The sequence below is a fragment of the Grampus griseus genome (assembly GCF_964374135.1).
Source record: "Grampus griseus genome assembly, chromosome: 9".
In the NCBI taxonomy this organism is placed as follows: Eukaryota; Metazoa; Chordata; class Mammalia; order Artiodactyla; family Delphinidae; genus Grampus; species Grampus griseus.
Window position 1 is genome coordinate 1,586,566 of NC_139003.1, and position 19,241 is coordinate 1,605,806.

General features: G+C 53.3%; 1 protein-coding gene across 2 annotated transcripts; it reads right to left on the minus strand.

The window, feature by feature from the left end:
* Positions 1-2,520: 2,520 nt before the first annotated feature.
* Positions 2,521-18,547, minus strand: NOM1 (nucleolar protein with MIF4G domain 1). Of its 2 annotated transcripts, none has more exons than XM_082662448.1 (11): positions 17,551-18,547; positions 15,908-16,032; positions 15,035-15,230; positions 10,680-11,003; positions 8,956-9,066; positions 8,063-8,230; positions 7,350-7,471; positions 6,423-6,555; positions 5,824-5,955; positions 3,988-4,097; positions 2,521-3,673 (listed from the first exon to the last, which is right to left on the minus strand). In XM_082662448.1, the coding sequence occupies exons 1-11, from the start codon at positions 18,490-18,492 to the stop codon at positions 3,499-3,501; spliced, it is 2,538 nt and encodes an 845-aa protein (XP_082518574.1). In that variant the 5' UTR covers positions 18,493-18,547; the 3' UTR covers positions 2,521-3,498. The 2 variants fall into 2 exon arrangements, with proteins under 2 accessions (XP_082518574.1, XP_082518573.1); XM_082662447.1 differs by having other exon boundaries at positions 15,908-16,035.
* Between the last annotated feature and the right edge of the window lie 694 nt (positions 18,548-19,241).

The window sequence follows — 19,241 nt, forward strand, 5'->3', positions numbered from 1 at the left end:
GTGTGCATAAATGGATGTGGATTAGATATAAAAAAGAGAAAAAGCAAATGTGCCAAGTGTTAACAATGGGCAAACCATAAAAATAAAAGCAGAAGAATTTGCCCTCTTTCTTTGGAAACACTTCTGACAAAGTAAAATGAAACAAATAGTCCATTTTAAACGATTTTCTATAGAAAATAATTTTTAAATGCTCTTCATCATTTTTACCTCGGCCTGAAGTGAATCCCGCCCGGGTGTCATATTTCACTGGGCCCTCAAGGGGCGTCCCCTGCCACCACTCTGGTCTGCAGCAGACCCAGGTGGGCGTGAAGCGCAGGAGAGGGAGGAAAGGGACCGCTGGCTGGGTCCCCAGGGCGGGAATAAAGGACACAGACCACGCTGGGGGCGGGAGTGGGGGTCAATCTCCTGCAGACTGGATATTTGAGAGTGGGAAAGTGCCGACGCGATAACCCCCAGAGGCCGTGGCCATGTGTCTTGCTTTGGACGTGCTCAAGGTCAAAACCACTCTGCTCCCGACTGGTGGACACACACAAGGCATTGTTTTCCAAACACACACAACCCTGGGTGTTCTGAAGTCACCTCTGCAGGCTTAGAACATTTTAAACTGGTCCCCATTTTCCCTTTCATCATCTTATCATGCAAACATCATTTTTCATCATTTATTCAGCGCCACTCAAGATAAATGTCATCTTGTGAACTTGACCCCTTTCCCGCCAGCTCTGTCAACGTAGAATATGATGTGATACGAAATGTAAGGGTGAGAAAGAGAGAACTCCCGATTCCCAGGCCAATATTACTTTCCCAAGAAAATCTAAGTTTTACTGACCTTTCGTTACACTCTCTGAACATGTGTGCATGGAGGTGTTCCCTACACACCTGCTCGTGCATCCGAAGTGCTTGGCACTCAGGGAAGACGTGAGGCCCCCGGAGGCTCCCAGCATCTTTGTTCACGTATGGCTGCTGCCTGGAGTTGCCTCCGCTGTTACAGAGCTACTACCCCCAGGATGGGTCTGAATTGCTGGCTGAGGATCCCCAGAGCCCAACTCCCAGGCCTGTTTCCAGGCCCTCCCTCGGTTTCTGCTCTCTGCACGGGGAGCGCCCAGCATCCTGGTCTTGGCTTTCTCCTCATAACTCAAGTCTCCTCGAGGGGTTCCAACTCCCTGCCCTCAGGCCCCCAGCTCCAGTGGTGTGTTCGCACCCTCAACCCCGACCCCGATGTCGACAAGCCACCGGGGGCGTCCCGAACTGCCCCCCACCCGCGCCCCTCCCCCCTTCACTGAAAGGCACCAACTTCCCGTGCGTGTCCATCGGAAACGTCTCCAGTCTCCCTTCGCACGGCTGCTCTCTTAGGCCGGAATCATCACTTCCGCCTGGAAGGTCACGAGGACCACCTACCTGGTCTCTGCCACCAGCCTGCCCACATGCTGACCCACCACCTTCCTTCGTCCAGCAATATTCTTGAAAACACACTTCGATGATCTGACTTCCTTGGCAATAATCCTTCGATGGTTTCCTATGGTTGAGCAGATAAATCCCCAACTCCTCAGCATGGAGAAAGTGGTCCTTCACAACCAGGCTGCAAGTGCCTGTCCTGCTGTCTGTCCTGGGTCCCAGGGCCCCACACGGCCAGGCTCCACACTCTCGACCCCCTGCTGGTGCCCTCGTGTCCTCCAAGTGCCCCCTCAGCCCCTCTTGGAAGAGCACGTCACATCCCAACGTCACGTCCTTTGAAAAGCTCTCCGTCCCTGAGCGCTGGGAACAGCTGGCTGTCCCCATCACTCTTCGACTACAGGACCTGTCCTGTTAAACGTAAATGATGGTTTTGAACCCCTCAAGCTGCCCCAGGTCTCAACTCCACGTGTGGCACCCAGGAGGCCCCCAGCAAACGTTGGCTGCGACCAAGTCCCAACTCTTACTCAGGTCCTCCTAAAGAGAGGCTTTGAGCTGACGTAATTCAGAGACACCACAGCCTGAGCACAAAAAACAGCCACACACACAACTGGAAAAGTTGAAACTGAATTACAGATGGGCTGAGAGTCAAGAGCAAATGTCGGGTGCTGAATCCGCCACACCAAGTAACACCTGAAGGGGACGCACAGCATCCTGCCGTGACATCTCGGCCGGGATGCTGTCTGTGCCCACAGGTCAGCAGCCTTGTGCCCAGAGCTCTCGGTGACTGATGCCACTGCCACCCAGGCCCAGGACGCAGGTTCTGGTCACGGTCAACAAGCAGGGCCTTCCCTCCATCCCTTCCGGCTCTTCCCGCTAACCCAGGGGCACCTCACCAGTGAAGTAAACCAACAGAAGCAGTGTCACTGCTTTACAGTAAGGCCTAATTATTATTATTATTTTTTACAAAAGGGGCAGAAGTGATTTGAATTAGGTTAATTATTTTCATGAAAAGACACTGGAACGTTTTAGACCTCTGAAGAATGTGTTCTGCATTATGAATGCTTTATGAAAATTGTTTATTTTGCAATAACTTAAAACTTAAGGAAAAACTATAAAAATATACTTCATGTGTATAAACTTCACCCAACAATGAACATTTTGCTTCATCTGCTTTCTCTCTGTCCATGAGCACAGGAAGGGAGGGAGAGAGCTGCTATATCTTAGGTGCATCCTGAAAATTCATCCCTCGCAGGCGCTTCTGTCCCGTGCGTGTTTATATCCTGAGAACACCACTCAGCAGGCGGCACCTGCTGTGTCCAGTGTCTGTCTGGTGACTTCAAAGTTGTTCGGGAAGGTGCATCACACCTGGACTCGATGGGTCTAAGTGACAGACACTCGCGGGGAAGGAAGATGTCCTTTCCCACGTCAGAACTTCAGGTGAGGAACCAGGATCGTCCCCCTGCTGTGCTGCACCCACACCTGCAAGGCTTGAGTCAACTGCTGACTCTTCCAGAACACGTGCCTTCCAAGTACTTGAAATAATCAATCAAACCTCAGGAATGTTTAACTGACGGTTTCTGAACTTTTAACCAATACATAAAAGATAAATAAAAACGCCATCCATTTCTTTGTAACTGCACCCTCTAGAGGCTAGGTCTGTTAGAAAATTAGGCACTGGCACACCCCCTGGGCAGCATCATCGCTGCCCGGGGCCCGCCCCTCCCTCCCTCTCCCCTGCCTCCTAGAGATATAAACATAGGTATTTGAAGACAGTTCAAAACACAAATACCGAAATAGAGTTGTTTTTTGGTTTGTTTTTGTTTTTTTTTGCGGTAGGTGGGCCTCTCACCATTGTGGCCTCTCCCATTGTGGAGCACAGGCTCCGGACGCGCAGGCCCAGAGGCCATGGCTCATGGGCCCAGCCGCTCCGCGGCATGTGGGATCTTCCCGGACTGCGGCACGAACCCATGTTCCCTGCATCGGCAGGCAGACTCTCAACCACTGCGCCACCAGGGTAGCCCCAAAATAAGAGTATTTTAAATACGACAGACTGTGCTGCGGTCCCACATCGCAGGCGACTGAGCACCCCTTGGCCCCTGGCCCCGGCTACGGCCTCAGGGACGCCCTCCCCTGCAGGGCCCCGGCGCAGAGCTCGGCTCTCTCCCGCAGTGCGCTGGCCTCCTTGGCGCCCCCGTGGGCCTGCCCGCCCTTCAGCAGGAAGTGGCTGATGAAGAGCTTCAGGCCCTCCCGCAGCAGGCCCAGCGCGGGGCTGTCGGACACCCTGAGGAGGAAGGGACACGCGTCAGTGACCAGCCGGCCCCCGTCTCAGCCCTAGGGACCCCGAAGCAGGGGACATACCTAGTTTCCATCTGGTCAGAATTCTCAAGTAAGAACTTAATATCCTATCTGTCAGAAATCATTTTCTGTTTGCTATTAGGCAAGTCTCATGTTCCCCAAATTAATGTTCAGGATATTATTAAAATTAAAACTGAAAAGCTACATGTAAGTACAACAAACTTGCTTTTATAGAACAACACAGGTGAAAACAATTTCTCTCCTCTTTCCCACGTTTTATCGAGAGAGCTGGGAACAAACCTTCCAAAAATTAAAACAAGGTCTTCAACTTCCGTTTCCATGAGCAGCGTATGTAACACTTTTCGTAAAAAGTGGACTCTGGGTTTGTCCAATTCACTGAATTCAACGACCTAACAGTCCGGATAAAAAATAATAAAGTTACACTGTGGAGCCAACTCTGCAGTGATTTCTGACTATAGTTTGAGTAAAAAACTATCGCTCCCCTTGCCCCTCAACTAAGGCTATTTCCAGTTTTATAAAATGAACAGCTGTCATTTGACGCGGGGCCCTGGGACCGTTGGTGCACTGCTGCAGGGTGTGCACACCACTGGTGAGAGCAACTCGGCAGTGCTGAGTCAGGTCCAGGGGGCTGATGGGTACCTAGTGAATCAGGAATCTCATTCCTGGAGTTGAAACGTAGCTTATCTCCATGCCTTAAAGAAACTATCCCCTAATTAAAACCATACACATACACACACACACACACACACACACACACACACAATTTAGACCCAGAAGAGACTAATTCCTATATATAACAATCATAGTATACTTATACAGTGGAATACTATACAGCAGTAATAAAATCTAAGGACAGAACTGCAGATATCAACATGGATAAATTTCAACCTTATGCCAAATTAAATAACTGTAAAAGGACATCAAAAGCCTGGTTAACCACATGCAGACACCTACAGCCAGAGTGCTGCCTACAGCCAGAGCCCCGTGAGGTACGGAGGGGCCAGGCTGCCTCAAGGAGTCTCCAGGACCTGCTGCATCTGAGGGACACGCCACATGCTGTTCCATTCTGAGCTCAAACTCAAGTGAACCGAAGGCAAGACTCCCCCCAGCAAGGAGAAGGCACTAGCTCTCCGTGTTGTAAGTTCTCCCCAGTTCTGGAATGTGGGACGAGGCTCTGGCCCTCATTTTCAGTACAGTAGCCAAAACCCAAGGGCACATCTCTAAGGAACATGCAGTTAACTCGACCGGCGCTCTGGTGAACAAATACATCAACACAGACAGGAAACCGCAGCCTAGCCTGTCCCAAGGATCAGGAAGCGGAAGGCAAGAGGCCGGGCCCCCAGCTATGCCTGCCCCTCAGCTTCTCCCACAGTCCACACCCTCAGGACCCCCAGACCCCCGAGGTCCTACTGCCCAGGCCACCGTGACCCGCCTCTCATGTCTAGGCTTCGCTGCCCACCCCGGACCACCTCCAGAGCATCTGTGTTTCATCGTCTCTGACGAGTCAACATGGGAATTCAACAGGGGCGAGGATGCCCCTGCTCTGAAAGATGTGCCACAGCCAAGGGAGGAGTGGCAGAAGCACAGCTTCTGTACAGCTCCCACATCCCCACTTCTTCCTGACGGAGCAGCGGCCACCGCGGGACTCATGATGGCCTGTACATGCACCGCAAGTCCCGAGACTGATTCGCGTAAAGGAGCAGACAACCGCGATGGCGCCGTGAGCTACTAGGCAAATTTACACCGCGCGCTCATCTGGCGATTTCCTATGATGGTCTGATAATGAGAGTGTTTTCCAGGTGAGTCAGGATCTAAGGAAACGCATATTCTTAAGGTACCAAACATACATAATTACACCTGGCCCCTGAACTCGGCTTTGGACTGTGCAGTCCACCTACATGAGGACATTTTTCACTAAATACGCACTGCAGGACCACACGCTCCAAAGTTGGTTGAATCATCCCGTGTGGAACCAGGATTCGGAGGCCAACTGTAAAGTTACACTCGGGCTACGACTGTGCAGGGGGTCGGTGCCCCTGCGCACCCCCGGGGCTCAAGGCTCAAGCGTACGCTATCACTTTCAGCGCTTCAAATCAGCTCGCACATTACACACACCTTTAGAATGGAAAGCGGCAGTGACTTGGTCTTCAACAAGTGGGCCACCAGGTGAACCAAATTAGAGAAGTTAGTGGCTGGCAGAGTTTCTAAGTCCCGAAATTTGTCCCATATGCTGAACTGGAATGTCATCTAATATAAAACAAAGAAAAACAACAACAAAAAAAGGTAAAATTCAACAAATTATTAGAATAAATCACTAAAAATATAATCCAAAGGTACTGTATTCAGTTACTTAAAATATCCTAAAAATCAAGACTTTTTAGAAGCAACTACACTCTCCTTTCCTATATACAGTAGTTTGAAATAGCTTCACAGTAATTTCTTTCTATTACAGTATTTTCCCTTAAATCAGCAGAAACATTAGAAAAAGATGGTGCAACATAAACCAGAGGCACTCGCCGATTAAGTGGGTCGTGACCCCTCATTTGTGACAGGGAAAGGTGACATGGGGACACGGCTCAGGTTGTGCGACCCTCTGCACACAGCTCTTGGCCGGGGTGGCCCCTGACTCAGGGCCCGCACCCCAGGTGGGCCGAGTCAGCCAGAGTGGTTGGACAGGAGAGTGGGGCACAGGCAGCCTGCCTCCCAGCTGTCACCTGAAAGCTCCTCGCGTAGTCACAGAACTTGCCCGCCAGGAAGGCGTAGAAAGGGTTGTACGCTCTCTCTTGCAGACAGCAGTCTATGAGGACGTGAACGATTTCTCTCTCCTGCTGATCCTTAAGCCCCAGCCTGTAAGACAGGAAGAGCGAGGGCTAAACCTTCAATTTGCCGAACTTCAACAGCCTGAAGGCAGAAATCTCTCAGAGGAACACATCCTGTCTGGCAGTTTGGTTAAGTGGGCCGAGTAGACAGGGCTGGAGCTCCAGGCCGTGCCCCAGCCTCTGGCCTCAGGGTTTCCAACAACGTGGCAGCATGAGGTGACCCCAGGCTCTACAAAGGCCTGTCACTGGTAACCGACCAACAAGAAACAGGGCCTCAGCTGTGGGTCCTTCTTGTTTTTTTTTTTTTCTAAAACATATGGTCTGGTTTGCACGCAGTAAAATCCATCCTTTTAGTGCACGGTGTTGACTGTGGACAAGGATTCGTAGTCCCACAGCATTTCCCCTGCACTTCCTTCTGAACTTGAAGCAAATAAAGGAAAATTAATTATTAGACTTCTTAGATGTACTTTGTACACAGATGCTTTTCAATCTCATTACAACTAATTATAGAAGTTGTAATATAATTACAACTAAATTAAACAGGAAGTTTAATTTAGACGTAATCAGAAAGACAACTTTAACAGGAAGGTTTCAAGCAACTCATGGCAAACAACAGCCACCGGGAACTGTCGGGTGGTTACCTGATGTTTTCCAATCAAAACAGATCATAAACTGTCCTAATCTGGAGCTACCAGCGGTCAGTTAGCAGGAGCTGGACTGCAGCCCGTGGCGTGGGGCAGCGGGTGGGAAGGGGCAGGGCCCCGGCCTCCACGACGTGGCACCCAACTCAACAACAGAGCAGAGGCTCGCACACAGGCTTACTTCAGGAGCTTCTCGAATGCATCCAGAAAGTCTTCACTAGTCATAACTGTACAAAATATGTTTCTCCTGATGTCGGTGTTCATTCTCTGCTTTCGGGCGAGCTCCAGTATCTTCGAGCTAACCTGAAAAGAGGGACGACCGGGCGTAGATCATACAGACGTTTGAGTGAAAGTTGTTCTTTGGTTTAGCGTAGTTACTAAGTTTCTAAAAAGTAACATGCGTAATTCTGTGGCTTGACCCAAGGCTAACTGTAAGGTGTGCGTAAACACACGTATGTAAACGCGGACCCTTTATTCTTGAGCAACCCCCCCGGCACCCCACAAAGGAAAACCAGCAAGAGGCAAAGCAAGCCCGCGAGGAGAAAACCGCTTGATCTGGGAGGCTTCGCGGGAGCAGTGGGTCTGCCAGTCCAAGTACCAGTGGAATGAAGGAGAGGTGAGAGGTAAGCGCTGCGGCCGGGGGGAGGGGGGCCAGGACGGCGGGGAGGGCGGGGAGGCCAGGAGGCCTGAGTGATCGTCCTGCGTTCCCCTCACTCCACTCAACGTTGAAGTCCCTTTCCTAACATTTTGAGACTTTAAAAGGAAATAACAGAAATGGAATTAAATGATGTCACAAAGCAGTAGCTACTTCTATGAGGTCTTCAAATAAACCCAGGGAAAGCCGCGTGGGGACACAGGTCACATGCTTGGTGGTGGCGAGCACGGGTCACGTACCGTCCCCGTGGGCTGCTTCCGCGGGGTCTTCTGCTGACCGCTGTCGATCATCGGGGCGCCACTCCAGGCGGACCCCACGATCCACCAGCGCCCGGTCCGCTCGGCGTTCAGGACGCTGTCCCAGGAGACGCGGAGCTGAGTCTCTGTCCCTGAGCCAGCGCCTCGCAGCTGGTTGAGAAAACAGCAGCCAGGGGAGGCCGCGGCAGCTCAGAGCCTGGGCAACGGCGACCCTGGCTCCTTCCAGCTCGGGTAACAGCGTTTCTGGTGCGTGAAAGCTGTGACGGGGCACCGACAGCTGGGACAGTTAACCAGCTAGGAATGATGCCGAAGTTCGAGGTAAACCCTCAGAGTGCGCTTGGGCTTTGCGGGTCTATCACCCTAAACACTTGTCTTAGAACAGCTGTCACGGGGTGGGGGTGGGGAGAGAGGCTCAGCCTCAGGCAGGAGGCGCGCCCCAAGGGCCGGCAGTGAGGACTCCACCAGCAGGTGCCTGGGACCTGCCGGAGGAGGCCACTCTGGGTCTGACTGGTGCCCGGGCCGAAGGGCTCGCCCGTGGGCCCCACGCTGAGAAGCTCTGGGGAGCTTAAACAGACGAGCCCCCCACTCCCCAGGCTGGCCTCCCTGGTCCTGGTGGGACCCCGGCCCGGGCCCTGTTCCAAAGTGATCAGAGGTCCTCCCGCAATTCTCCGGCGCGGCCAAGGGCGGAGGGCTCAGCGTGGGGCGCACGCAGCTCACAGGGAGGGTCGCCCCACAGAAACGTGCAGTTGCCTTTCACGTCTGGGAATCCCTGCTAACTGAGCGGGCACCTGACCTGTGGCTCCACCGCCCTCCAGAACTTCACGGGGGTTGGCGCAGACCCGGCAGCGCAGGCGGCCGGGAAGGAGGGTGCCTACCAGGGCTCTCTGCAGCTTCCGCAGCCTCTCCAGGGGCTCGGGGTCGTAGCCCGGGATCTTCCGCACGTCGTTGTTCTTCAGGGCCAGCAGCGTCTCCAGCATGAAGCGAACCTGGAGACAGACGCGAAAAGCCATTATCTCAAATGCCGGAAACCAAGGACGCTTCACCGTGGGGAGAAACACACCGCCTCTGCGCACATGGTCACCGCCGCCAAGGACGGGGCACGGGCGCCTCTGGGAGAGGCTGCACCAACCTCAGCAGCCGCCCAGGCCTCCCCGGCCGAGAACAGAAATCCCTCCCCCGCCCCGCGGGCCGAGAACACGCCCCGGCCGCGCGCCCTTCCACCCCCACCGGCCCCTGGTCTCAGTCGCCCTCCTTCCCCACCGCATCTGCAACCCCTTCCCACTCCTGGCCTTTTTGCTTTCCTAACTTTTAAACTGGAAATGACATTGTACTTAGAGAAGACTTTCAAGGACAGCACAAAGACTTCTCACAGATCCTGAGATTCCCCCCAACGTTCACTTCAGCTGAGACATAACTCACATGCCAAGCGTCCACTGAGCACACTCGGGGCTGTGCAGCCGTCACACGATCAGTTTTAGGATGCTTCTGTCAGCGCTCAAGGACTCCAAACCCACCCAGTCATCCCCCAGCCCAGCTCCTCCAGCTTCAGGCCAGCCCGAGCCAAATGCCTGTGTCTGCCGTGTCTGTTTTAAACGTGACCCCTGAGCATTCAACACAGGGACAGGGTCTTCGCTGGGACCCGCCCCCATGATCTTCCTCTCCCACCTGGAGCCGCACCCCACCCCATTACACAGCAACTCCACCACCACCTCCGCGGCCCCCAGGACACTCAGGGGGCTCGGCCTACACCTCCCTCCTCACAGCTAACCCGAGCCCTCACCTCAGCATTTCAAAAATGGGCCAGTCTTCCTGTCCAGTCTGCGTCTCCTGAACAAACTACTGTCCACCTGCAGGGCCAAGCTGGTACCTGGGGTGACCTCTGACCCCTCCCTCTCTCCCCTTCCCCCCACCAAGTCTGGCCACCGCTATGTCCTAAACCCACGTCCACTGCAACTCTGCTGATCACCGCCCCAACCCCCGAGGTGGCTTCTCTCTTTCCTAGTTGTAGCCAAAGTGACCTCAGCATGAAAACCTGCTCAGAGCCCTTCACGTGCCTCTGGGATAAAATCCCAGTTCCCTGCGAGGTTTACGAGGCCCCGAGGCCGGCCCCTGCCCTGCGCCCCTGATGTCTCCCCACAGGGACGCTTTCCTTTTTCCTCAAATGAGCCCTCGCCCCGCCCAGGGGTTCCCATGACTCTCCCGTGCCCCTCAAGTCTGCAGACCAGCAAACAAGGTAGCCACCATGAGCCCCACTTTCCAGACGGGGAAACCGAGGCCTGGAAGCCTCGGTCCCTTTGCTGCCGAGTGGAAGAGCTAGAAGGCCGAGTGGGCTAACCGCCCCACCCCCCGGCCCCTCGCCTTCCCAGTAAACCTCTTCTGAATGGCTGAATGTTAAATAGATCGATTCTTAAATTCACAAGAGTAAAGACGCAAGGTTTGCTCACACCTTGAAGATGAAGCCACAAAACCAGATGAGGCAGAAGATAACAGGGCTCATTACGAGATGAAATGCAATATTCACCCCAGATACTCATGTTTAAGTTCTGGTCAGTGTGAGCGTTTAGGCAGTTAGGAAGCCGGGCAGGTGACGCACTCATACCCTGGTCTGGTCCCGGAACTTTCCGCCTGCCCCGCTGGCTTTGGCCTGGGCCTCAGTGATCAGTTCCTTAAGCGACAAAGCATCATCTTTTCTCAAGGAAAAGCCCACAGTTTTCAGCATTAACAGGATCAGTTCGATATCTTTTTCTGTGAAAGTTCCAATAAGTTTTCTCAAAATGTCAAAGATGAGGAGAGACTGCACCACGTGGAAGTTATATAAATGGGCGATGATGGTGAACAGGTTGTCACACTCTTTCCCGTCACACCCGCTTTTATAGACGTCAGCAAACTTCCTCACCACAGCCTCCAAAAAGTGCGCACCGACCTGGATGAAGAACAGAAAAAACATTACTGCAAACGTGTAAGAATCAAGTTAGCAAGTCATTCTCAGGGGTCCTTCTTTTAACTTCAACGCATGTTGAAAGAATTAGTACTTTTAAAATGAACACATAAAACGTACATGTGGCAGAATACGAACTCCAGCAGGGCAAAACCTCTAAAAACACAAGTGTGAGTGCCCAGTGCTTTACAGAGGAAAACACCACACCACACATGACGCAGAGCAGGGTGCCCAGCGCACACCTTCCCTCGAAGTGCACCATCTTGTCCTTAAAATCAACGAGGTGCTGTTCCGACCAGCAGCCATTCTGGTCCCTTGGAAAAATGAAATCGTCAAGAATGTTAAGGACACATCTGTGTCTCTAAAAATGCACTACTATCCAACACGGCTCACTTCTCCAGCCTGGTTGGGCCTGGAGGGAGAAGGCGGGAGTGGGTGCCCGGCGGTGGCAGAGCGATGGCGACTCTCCAGCTGAGACACGGGGACACGGATCACCGCAGCCGTGCTGGACCCTTGAAGGCGGACCGGGCCCAAGAGTCACCCAGTGACAGAACTAGAGGGTGTGGCCACTCACTGGACGGGAAAGATCAACCTTCTGCGTAACAGCAGCTGACCGAGCTTCTGACGGGGACGGTTTATCCGTGAGCAGCAGCAGAAGTGCAGGCTGGGCGGAATCACTGTAACCTACGGGCTTCCCCGCCATCCAGCGGTTAGCGCTCCGCGCTTCCACTGCAGGGGCACAGGTTCAAGCCCTGGCCGGGGAACTGAGATCCCACAAGACACGAGGTTGGGAAAAAAAAAAAAAAAAAAAGCCTTATAAAGCCTGAACCGTAGGACACCTGGGCAGGGCTGGTCATAGAAGCAGGAGTGGTAGTTAAAATCCCGGGTGAGGATGAGATCAACCGGACAGTGTCGCAGGAAAACATACACATGTCACTGCCAAAACGCGACAACATAAATGCTAGAGGAGCCCAGAGAAAGGCACCAGATTGGCAGGAGGGAAGAGTGACTTCGCAGAGGCAGCTCTGACAGACTGGATGTGTTCTTTAGTTTCTGAAGACCTGAGAATAAACAACTTTAACCTATTAACTCCCAATTCAAGCCTCTTCTCTAAAGATAAACCTGAAGAATACACTCTCCTATCATGACCACTATATTACATTAAATACAACTTTAAAATAGAAATTAGAATTGTGCGGACATCAAGAAAAATTCAGGTATGAAATATACTCAGGTATGTTTTCAATCACACAAATGGAATTATTTAATCATATCAAAATCTGTCAAAATCACAGATTCCATTTAATGTCTTCAAAATAAGAGTATAGCATTAAAAAATAGGAATAACATTCACATTGCTCAAGTTATTTAAACAAATAAATTAATTCTGACACAGACCTGTGTTAGAATAAATCGGCACAGACCTGAGTTTTGATTTTTCAGCGACTCAGAAGCAACTCAGTAGCTGACACCACGGCTTCGTAACTCACGCTCCTCTTTGCATGGATTCCTGTGAGGATGCTTTTCTCATCACAGGCCTGAGAGAAGTTCAGTGGAACCAGAGTTGGGGCAGCTCAGCCTCCTCTGGCACCAGTTTTAGTGGCTGTCGCTAGCTGAAGTCCCCTCACGACTTGCCCTGGAATGATCACTTCAGCTGTCACTCACGCTGTTAGTGAAGGTTTAAATGAGAAGTGGGACCAAAAATCTCCCATTTTCAAATGCAGGGGATTCCTGATATTGTGTAGGTGGTCAGGGTCTACGGCCTTTTCTGTAACTCAATGAAACGCTGTATGTATTGAAACCGTTTTTTTTTTTTTTGCGGTACGCGGGCCTCTCACTGTTGTGGCCTCTCCCGTTGCGGAGCACAGGCTCCGGACGCGCAGGCTCAGCGGCCATGGCTCACGGGCCCAGCCGCTCCGCGGCATGTGGGATCTTCCCGGACCGGGGCACGAACCCGTGTTCCCTGCATCGGCAGGCGCTGAAACCGTTTTGATTGTCAAGTACTCCGGGATGGTCCAGGAGGACCGGGGGTGCACTAGGACAGCCTATAATGGCACTGAATGAATCGTGGCCATCACAGGGCACTAGGAAGGGATCCAGTGATTCCATTACGCTTTGTAATGAAGAGAAGGGACTCACAGCCCTTAGAAATCAAACAATTATGCAATTCCCTAAACAGCTGGTGCAGATTAGCTGAGGAGAGTTTGCTGTTCAGAGGTCTCGGGGCCCACGCCCCCTCCTCTGTCCTCGCCTCCCTGTGCCCAGGAGGTCCCAGAGTTGCCATCTTTCAAAGTTCTCACTGGGACTTCCCTGGTGGTCCAGTGGTTAAGAACCTGCCTTCCAATGGAGGAGATGTGCGTTCAATCCCTGGTCGGGGAACTAAGATCCTACGTGCCGTGGGGCAAGTAAGCCTGTGCTCCAGAGCTCCTGCGCCACAACTAGAGAGAAGCCCGCGCGCTGCAATGAAGATCCCACGTGCTGTGACTAAGACCCGGCCCAGCCAAATAAATAGATAAATAAAAATAAATTTCAATAAAATTTTGACAGCAAGTTCTTACAATATGACCTCGGCTAGAGGAGAAAAGCGTGGCCCAGAGGTTTCTCTCGGGAGGGTGAGGGAGCCTGCAGTGGGAGGAAGGGTGGAACTCCAACTACGCAGCGGCTCACAAGCACTACTTTAACGAGCACTTCCTCGGGCCAGGCTCCTGCATATGCTCCCAGCCTCCCAGCCTGAAGCCGCCAGACCAAGCCCCCAGGGGAGGGTGGGCAGGCAGGTCACCAGGTGGCTGGGCTCCCCGCCCAGCACTGCCCTCACTGCTGAGCCTCTAGCAGATGGAAGGAGAAGGCCTTCTGGAAAGTCTGTGCTCTTTAAAGTAAGCCCTAGACAGCCCCACCCTGTAAGACCCCAAATGGTTTTCAAGACCATAATTGTGAGCAAGTCCTAGAAAAGCGGGAGGGGTGTGAAGAGTGCGCGGCAGGGGGAGGCAAGGCCCTGGGAACCGTCCACAGCCTGGCCTTCAGGGGCTTTGCTGCGTTTGCAAAGCGGGGCTAAATAAACACCCGCCCCACTCATCCTGCTGGGAGTCCAGAGGACTTACACCAGGGGATCAGACCTGCAGTGACACTTTGCTGCCGAGGCCTGCTCCTGGGAGGAGGGCAATCAGAAGGCAGAGGGGCTCAACACCACCCACTAAAAGACACTGTCCCACATAAAGATCCTAAGGGATCATCGAGTTCTCTGGTAAATATAAAGCTCATCTGGAAAATTACACCTCGTCGGCCTACTCACTCACTCACGCGTCTGTCCACCTCAGTGTAAAGTCCTGTAACCAGACCGATTTCCCTCAACAACCTGTAAGCAGCCACACAGAGGGAGTGGATGCTGACCAGGAAGGTTACGATCTCACTGTGGGAGGTGACAAAAGAGGACCCGGGACGAGGTGGGCCTCCCTGAGGCCAACACAAGGGTCACTGACCAAGGACCAAGAACACGGGGCGGGCCGGATGGCACGGGGATGCTATTTCCTCAGCAGCACCTGCTGGGTACCAGGCACCGCACAGGAGATGCTTTAGACACGGTGTCCACTGAATCCCGACAAAGGCCCCACTTCACAGACACGGGCAGGTCTCTGGCCCACCCAGGGGCACCGAGGCTCCAAGCCCAGGCACTGTCACGTGTCCCCTCGCTTCGTGCCCAGTTTTACCTCACATTCCGGTGGCCTCTCGCTCAACACAAAGCCCTGTGCTCTGAACAGGTGAAACAGTCACTGTTTCCATGGGGAATACAGAGAAGACGTAGGCAAGTCCACGACGTCAGCCCAGAGCGACAGAACTAACAGACAATAAGGCCATGTCAGAAGGGACCAAGCGCAAAAGCAGAAGTTGGCCAACGTCACGTAGCTGCCGAGTGTGGTTTAGGATGATACAATACAGACAAGGTGGCCTTGAGCCGTGTCAGCTGATCACTGACACAAGCAGCACTTGGACAGCTAACGGGTGGAGAGAGGCAGCCCTACCTCGATGCCAACTGTGCAGTGAAGAATGCTGACCAGGAGGATATGCTCCATCACCAGCCTGGCGGGCATGGCCGTGTCCGGGGCGCACGCGCTCAGGAGGATGCCCGTCAGAGTGTCATTCATGTCCTTCCTGCTGTGGCCCATGTACAGCTCCTCCAGCTGGCCACTGATGGAGGCCAGGTTCGGCTCACTCAGCCTGCAGACAGTTGGAAAGACAGAGCGACAGTGCTGTTTCAAATCAAGAATTGTTTTTTTAGGTCAATTAAAAAAAAATTGAAAAAGTTATTAATACTTCCAATAGATCCTCTTTTGTGTATGTATTTGACCCACGAACAATTCTTATCCTGTCCCAATAATCCAGTATATATGTACATAACACAGAATCTTCTAGAATCTTCAATAACATTAACTGCTGTCCTTCCAGCTGAAATGTAGCCACAGTAAGGCACATGCAGGATTCCCTTCAAGACCACAGAGACTATGATGAGGATACTCCACTGATATCCTTACCCCATCTCCCCGGGCAGAGGGAGGGAACCATCGTTAGCACATCCATATGTACTGTTGGAAAAAATCCCAACTTTTCCATTTTCTGCTGGCACAAAAATCTTTTATTTCCTAACATGGAGATAAGGGCTACTGGGTAGGGATGGGAGGATGTATATGCACTGCAGCTGTGCTAACTCTGAACATCAAATGGCATGTTCAGTAAAATTCCAGGATGCACCAAGAAGAGTGTTTTAACTAAAAAGAAATTAAAAAAAAAAAAAAAAAAAGGCAACGCAGGCTTTGGTTTAATTCCCAGAACCATTCCTGTGTTTTCAGGAAAGACACAATCTCTCGAAGTTACACAATACACTGTCTTGAGGTTACCTGTTAATCAGACCTTTGACCTGTTTCTTGAGCCTCTCTAGTTCTTCCTTTTTCTGGGCATCCACTGTCTCCTCTTCTCGCCTCACGTGGGGTGGGATGTACTTTCCACCATTTTCACAAAGACTCTGCTTGAAAGGACAGAAATAAATTACAAAAAAATGTACACTGACTACAGCCCACCTTTCCCCTTGCTACACTCACACTTAGATATTAAATTCCCAAGAACTGGGAGACGCTGTCACTACTGACTACTGCTGCTTCATGAACATCAGCTACCTCCCGAGTGCCCACTCTAGTCCTGGACAAGCACGCCGTGGCCCGGACGATGGACATCATTATTTACATTAACATCAACACTACGTTTCATCACCCTACTTTTCCCTCTGTAACTCTTCAGACTTGGCTGCGCCCCCCGCCCCCCTTGTCTACCCGACAGAGCCCCGTATTCTACACTTCTGCCAGCCTCAGTTCACAGTGGGCACGGCAGCACACAAACACCTAAATTAAGTGTATCACCAGTTTTGGAGAAAAAGTGGTCCAAAGCAATTTCAAACCTGTCAGAACCAGTATCTAAATTTACATGATAAAATCAAAATCAACCCACTGCTCACTATTTCCTAGATTTTCAACTGAGAGGATTACAAGTCATTACCACCGAGCAACACTCCCTGACAAGCCTTTAGGAGACAGACATCTGTAAGGCGTGATCCTTGCTGTCAGGCTTTAAGCTCAGCTGGAGAAAGCACATTTTCATACACAGAAACTTAATCTTAAGACACCCGTTAGTATGTCAGTTACACCGCCACAGGCTGCGGAAGAGACTTGGGAAGAGTCAAACCTTAAAGTGCTAAGAGAGGAACTGGTAGCACTTGGGCACTGCTCAGAGTGCCAGGTGCTAAGGCACCAGGGACAGAAATGAAAGACACTTCACATCCTTCAGGAGGGGAAAAGATTCCCCAAGATGTCTGACCTTCACAGATAAACCCAAAAGTGAGAAATCGCGGAAAGGCCTCGCAGACAGAAGAAGTAACATACTCAGAGGCAGAAGGGTGAAATGGTGAGAAGTGGAGAAGGAAACACAAGCAATGCCATAAGGCCGCCTTCAAGGTGCGTGTGCAGGTGAAGATGTTTCAACAGGCAAGGGGCCAGCGCGTGAGGCCTTGTCTGCTCTGCTCTGGGTTCTAAACCTGGTCGTCAGTGTGAGACTTTATCCAAGGGAGTCTCGGAGATCAGCTCTGTGTTTTAGAAGGATCCACCCCAGGAGCAGCTGGACAGAAAAAAGACTAGGTGTGGGCAGAGGTGACTCAGGGGTGTTGCAGGAGTCCCCAGGGTACACGGAAGGTGGGAACAAAGCTTGGGGGAGGGGAGTCAAAGTCAGGTTTGGAGACTGAGGCAGTAAACCGAGTGAGGATGTGGCCTTAGGACAACGGTGGGAACGGCCGGTAAGTCCCTGGGATAGAAAGGTCTCTAGGGATGTTTTCTCCCTGTCTCTTTATTGTGGAAATTTAAATAACCCGACAGACCCATACTCAGCTCAAACAATTATCAATACATCAACTGTGTCACTTCTGTCCCGTGTTCTGCCCCCCACCCGTTATTTTGAAGGAAATTCCAAAGGGCTCAGATTGTTCACAATCTAATACCTTATCGTTTGCGTCAACATCCTCCGCGGAACTTTCACTCCTGTCTTCATCTTCGGCAAAACGGACTCTCTTCTTCCTCCCTCCCCCCTTCGCCCTCCGGTCCGCTCCTCCGGCTTCCAGCTGTCCCGCCCCCGCCACCTGCGGGTCCTCCCCCTCGCTCTGCGCTCCCGCGTCTGCTGCCCGCTCGCCTTCGTCTTCCGCATCCTGCTGCTCCCGTTCGTCCTCGCTGTCACCTTCGGGGAGTATCTGTCCCGCATGCTCCTCCTCCTCCTCCTCACTGCTGCTTTCATACCAGCCACTACTCTTCCCAGAGTCCAGGGCTCCCAGGATGTAGTCGAGCCCATCGCGGGCAAAGCTCAGAGGCACGGAGCTTCCGTCGCCCTTCTTTCTGCGCTTGTTCAAGCCGAGGCACCGCTCCAGCTTTCGGATCTCTCGGTCCTCCTCCTCGTTGGCCGCCAGAAGTGCCCGTTTCCGGGATGCGGCTGCGGGGGCCTTGGTCCTGCCGAGGGGACCCCTGGCCTGGGCCTGGCCGGCCTTGGCCGGAACCGGGGGAGGTCGCAGCTCCTCGGACGGCCGCGAGGCCCGCCGTGGGGACGGCTGGCCGTCCTCCTCCTGCGTCGCCTCCGCCCGGGGGCCGTTCGCTCCGCCGCCCCCGCCGCCGCCGCCCGGGCCCGGGCCCTGCGCGGGGCCGGCCGTCCTCTGGAGCCGGCGCGCCTTCCTCAGGTGCCGCTTCTCCTTCCTCAGCTCCCTGCGGCTTTTCCTCCCGCCCGGGCGCACGCGTCCCTGAGCCCGGGGCCCCTCGCGGCCGCCGGGCGTCTCGCCCTCCGAGGTCGCCTGCACGAACTCCTCCACTGCTAGCTTTAGCCGCTTCAGGGCCCCCTCCCCGCCGCCCCCAGGTCCGCGGCGCGGCCCGCGCCCGGCGCGGCGCTTCCCACGAGCCATGTGCCCCCGGCAGCCGCTCGGGAACTGGGCCGCAGCTCTCGTAGACGCCGCTACTTTCCAGGACGCGCCGACGCGCGACTTCCGGTCGGGGCCAGACTTCCGGGAGGAGAGCGGCGCGCTGCGCGGGGCGGCGCACCCTGCTGGCGGGAGGGCGGCAGCGCAGGGAGCCGCTCGGCTGCAAACGGTGCCTGCTCTTAAGGCTGTAAACTGTAACTTCCGAATGAGCACAAATACATTCTCGTTTAAAAACGAAAACTTTAGAGATTATGGTAAAGAAGGCTCCTAACGACGTTCCACAGCAGTAACCGCGCTTACGGGGTAGGGGTAGGGGTGGGGGTGGATCCTGGCGGACGAGTGTGCGGGTGGAGCGCGGCTGGAGCCATGGGAGCCACGCGGTGTGTTGCTGCGTGTTGCTCACGGGAAGCTTGGTCCTGAGCTCACTGCTCCTTTCACTCAACCTCAAGCCTCAGGTCCCACCGCGCTCCGCGTAATGACGCACCTATCCCGTATTAGGATTGCTGGGCTTCCCTGGGGTGATGTTCCCTGATTACCGCTCCATGGACAGCCGCCCCCCCAGAGTTCAAGTCCGCTGGAATTTGTGGACGTGACCTCGTGTGGAAATAGGGCCTTTGCAGATGCAAAGTTAGGAGGAGGCCTTGCTGCATTGGGCGAGCCCTACATCCAAAGACAGGTGTTCTTAAAAGGGAAATTGGGCCTCACAGCTCACACACAGGTAGAAGGCCATGCGA

What these genes read in the sequence shown, in the direction of transcription:
- NOM1 (XM_082662447.1), bottom strand. Translation starts at nt 18,492, where the DNA reads ATGGCTCGTGGGAAGCGCCGCGCCGGGCGCGGGCCGCGCCGCGGACCT. An exon ending in GGAAGCAGCCCACGGGGACG is followed by an intron (nt 7,472 to 8,062) that starts GTACGTGACCCG and finishes CCCTCTTTTCAG; the next exon opens with GTTAGCTCGAAGATACTGGA. An exon ending in ACTACGCGAGGAGCTTTCAG is followed by an intron (nt 5,956 to 6,422) that starts GTGACAGCTGGG and finishes GTTTTATATTAG; the next exon opens with ATGACATTCCAGTTCAGCAT.